Source organism: Trichinella spiralis, assembly GCF_000181795.1.
Source record: "Trichinella spiralis strain ISS 195 chromosome Unknown Scfld4067, whole genome shotgun sequence".
Classification (NCBI taxonomy): Eukaryota; Metazoa; Nematoda; class Enoplea; order Trichinellida; family Trichinellidae; genus Trichinella; species Trichinella spiralis.
The window spans coordinates 54-3919 of record NW_003531006.1 but is presented as its reverse complement, the minus strand read 5'-3'; the positions used below and the strand labels follow the sequence as shown (position 1 = coordinate 3919).

Sequence of the window (3866 nt, the reverse complement as noted above, 5' to 3'; positions counted from 1 at the left end):
ACGTCCTGCCATCCTTCAAAGTTCTCCCTCATTCCTTCGTGCTATGCTGTCCCGCCCTCCTTTCCTTTATAATGATCCCCCATCATTGAACTCGTAATAATACTAAGCTGAACAGAGATCGCATTCAACTGAAAATTCTTCCCACCCCCTATTTCGAGTTGAATGAGCAGCACTTAGCTGTTTTCATCTCATATAAATCGAATATCTCATAATTGCTGTCGACTAGCAACATAACCAAATCCAGGCTACTCCTGATTCTTTTGTTTTATTCTTTTCATGAAGTGCAATACAGAATTGTCACCCGCATAAGTTTCTTGAATTCATCGCAAATCGTTGAGTTACTTAATTTCTGCAGGTAGATTAATCTCACATTGTCTACGCTGCGCACTTGTTAAATTCTGTGCTGAGATAAATTGTATATTATGAAATTTCTGTCGCAGTTATCATCATAAAATTTCATGGCAACTGTTTAATTTTCCATAAATCTGAAAACGTATTTTATTTTCGAAACTATTTTCAATGGAAGCCATTTTTTATTGTTCATATAATTTTGATTAGATGAAAAACATTGATAAAATATAAATTATTGAATCACCTTGTACTTTCAAGCAACTAAATTACAACTAAACATGCATAAATACGCAGTGATAGCATTTCCGTTTATTTTTAGTAATTTGCGATGCTTCATGTTAATAAGTTTACGTTTTAGGTAATTTTAGTGACAAAATTTGCATAACAATGCCATATTACGTACTAATAGGAAGTGTGTAAATAAAAACGTAATAAATTTCATCGTCTCGTTTCATAATGTTGCTCATAATGTTTATTTTACTGCGCTATTACTGATGGAAAATTGGGTTGTTCTTCCTGAGGCAAAGTAAATAGTCATTTGCATAATTTACTTAGTATTATACATCTAATCAGAAAACTTCGATTACATTATGTTATTCAGTTCACTGCAATGCTATCAATCTAGCACGTGGTCAACTATAATTCCGCTCTTCAACACTATCCATGAATAATTGGTAAGTTGGATTTGATATTTTGGTGGTGGTATGCTATGCATGTTACTATACTTATATGGTGAATGGAAACTGGCGGGTGTCTTTCTAGTGTTATTATTACTAAGTTTTAGATACATCAGATGCTGAAGACGAAGAAGTATCTATTTCTGTTTTTTATTTATAGATGACTGCATTAATATAATTCACTTTTAGAATTTACATTATTTTATATTCATATCAATGAATATGGAACAACCAAATTCTGAAAACTAACTGAATATGGTAACTATGCATCATGATGAATATGCCTTACTTTTTACTTTTATTTGAAATTTAAATTTAAAATTTTGAATTTTACATTAGAAATATAGCTTTTTAGATGTACAACATGTATGCGCTTTGTATGAACTCAGGATAGCGGTTGAAATGATACTTATGAGAAACAGCCTTATTATAAAAAGTGATTGAAGCCAAATAACAGTGCATCACGATGATATTTGAATTTAATTCATTTTGTAATCCAATGCTTTATTTCTCTGTGTTATTTAGTATCTATTTTTTAGTTTGACTATCGCTCTGTTCATGTTTCTACCGTGAATAGTCATATGTTTCAATAGTTCCGCTTTCTGGTTTTCTTCATCGCCACAGTAAGAATGAATTTTATGCACTTTGTTATAGCAATGGGTTGTGTCAGTGGAGTGGAACTATTTCTATAAACTTGAATATCTTTCTCTTATGGTGGTTCAGGTTTCCCTGAATGGATTGTAAAGATGTACAAAAATCTGTAAGTAATTGATTATCTGTAATCTGTTACTATTAATAATGTCTTGTCATTCTACTTATCTGATCCTGTATGCTTCTTGTTATCGAATTAGTGTGCGTCAACATAATTGAAACGTTTTGGAATTCCTGTTGCTCTTGCCAACATGGTATGTCACCTTTACCTCAATGCGTTCTAAATGTGCCATCACAAAAATAAGTACTCATTTTGCCCATTATAGGAATGGATTACAACATCAACATCGAGCAGATATACGTTCATACGTTAAAGTTGGCTTAATGGCGTTACCCAGTACTTGTCCAGAAATCTGTGTGGCTTCGCTTATCACAGGAGTACGGTATAATTAAATAATGATTGTAATAGTAGCATTTATCGTGAATATAGTCGATTTGCTCTGGTTTTCGGATACATCATACAAATCTGGTAGTGCGTGTTGCCATCAGTGCGTTTGGTGATTATTTTTGTAGAGTATTATGTGAGTAGGTAAGTTTTAGTATTTTGTAAGTAGAGATTTTGTTTTTTATTGATGAGTGATAGTGTTCATTCACACTGCGGTGTTGCTTATCACATGCTTAGGATGTTTAATTGAAAATTTCAGCGCGTTCAAATGCTTGCATCCTGAAGGACAAATGTTGTATGACTAAAAAGTAGTTTTTCTACAAATTTGTATACTTAGTAATTAAGGAACAACGATGCACTGTTATTTGTCAATTTTTTATAATATGGCTGTTTTATACCAATTTTGTTTAACATGCTTTACTTTTCAGCACATTTGTTTTGCAAATATTTTCAGAATCAAATTACGTTTAGATGAATGAAAGTGCTGCATTCTTTGGTAACTATCCGTTATTGAAATGTGGTGTTTTTACAAAGATTCGTAATCACGTCGATAAATACGTCATCACAAAGCACTACTACCAGTTGCTGCTGTTTGGCGACGTATGTACATTTTACTTTAATAAACTATGAAAGTGTAAATTTTGTCGTTTTAGTTTTTCAGGTTTTTATAATTTTGCTTTTCATAATTTTTTCATAATTGCTTTTTATAATTTTTTATAATTATTGTTCTGTACTAGTGTTTTCAAGTTTTTTTAGTTTTTTAGTTTATTTTTTAGTTTTTAGTTTCAAGTTTTAGTTTTTTTTCAGCTATTTAAGTTTGAATTCATTTTAGTTCTGGATTCAGAGAGTTAAAGGCAACATGGCTAAGTAAATAGCGTAAATTCTAAAAGACTCTAAAAAGACGGAAGCTATGGGTAAGTATGAAGATAAATAGGTAAGTAGTCTAATAGTTAAGGGTAAGTCAGGTAAGAATAGGTGTGAAGGTAAGTATAAATGTGAAGGTATTGTGAAGGTAAGTATAAGTGCAAAGGCAAGTACGGGTTTAGGGTGAAGGTAAGTATAAGTGCAAAGGTAAGTAGTGTTTAGGGTGAAGGTAAGTATAAGTGCAAAGGTAAGTAGTGTTTAGGGTGAAGGTAAGTACAGCATAGGTGAAGGTAAGTGGTAAGTAATGTGAAGGTAGGTATAAGTGTAAAGGTAAGTAATATTAAAAGTTAAGGTAAGTAGAGATTAGGGTGAAGTATAGTTAATGTACATGTGAACATTGAAATTACAAATTTTAAAAAGCCTGAGGCGATTTATTTACTAAAATATGCAAATTTTTAATAGCCCTTGGGTAATATGCAAATTTTTATTTGCCTTAAGGCTACGCCCTAGGCTATGCCTCAGGCAAAATTCTGAAAATTTCGAATTTTTTAAAATATAGCCCCAGGCTTTACCCTCAGGCTATGCCCCAGGGCAAATAAAAATTTGCATATGCCCTAAGGCTATCCCCCAGGCAATTTATAGCACAATATTTGCCCTCAGGGAGCTTTTATGCAAATTTTTAATTGCCTCAGGGCAATATGCAAATTTTTATATGCCCTCAGGCTACGCCTGGGGCTATGCCTCAGGCAATTTTTCGAAAATTTCGAAATTTTTTGAAATTTAGCCCCAGGCGTCGCTCAGGCTATGCCCCAGGGCAAATAAAATTTGCATATTCCCGCAGCTACGCCGAAAGCATTTTATGCACATATTTGCTTAGG

The 3866-nt window shown here is 32.8% G+C and overlaps 1 protein-coding gene across 1 annotated transcript; it reads left to right on the top strand.

Annotated features, from left to right (window-relative positions):
* Positions 1-1952: 1952 nt before the first annotated feature.
* Tsp_13141 (hypothetical protein) lies at positions 1953-3587 on the top strand. Its single transcript, XM_003367554.1, is given in 7 exon segments — positions 1953-2122; positions 2152-2182; positions 2596-2724; positions 2908-2913; positions 2932-2939; positions 2957-2991; positions 3487-3587. The coding sequence occupies 7 exon segments, from the start codon at positions 1953-1955 to the stop codon at positions 3585-3587; spliced, it is 480 nt and encodes a 159-aa protein (XP_003367602.1).
* The last annotated feature ends 279 nt before the right edge of the window (positions 3588-3866 follow it).

Excerpts from the sequence above, each read along its gene's own strand:
- Tsp_13141 (XM_003367554.1), top strand. The coding sequence starts at position 1,953 with ATGCGTTCTAAATGTGCCATCACAAAAATAAGTACTCATTTTGCCCAT. Across the intron at positions 2,123-2,151 it reads TCGCTTATCACAGGAGTACG|CATTTATCGTGAATATAGTC; the intron begins GTATAATTAAAT and ends TTGTAATAGTAG. Across the intron at positions 2,183-2,595 it reads AATATAGTCGATTTGCTCTG|ATGAATGAAAGTGCTGCATT; the intron begins GTTTTCGGATAC and ends AATTACGTTTAG.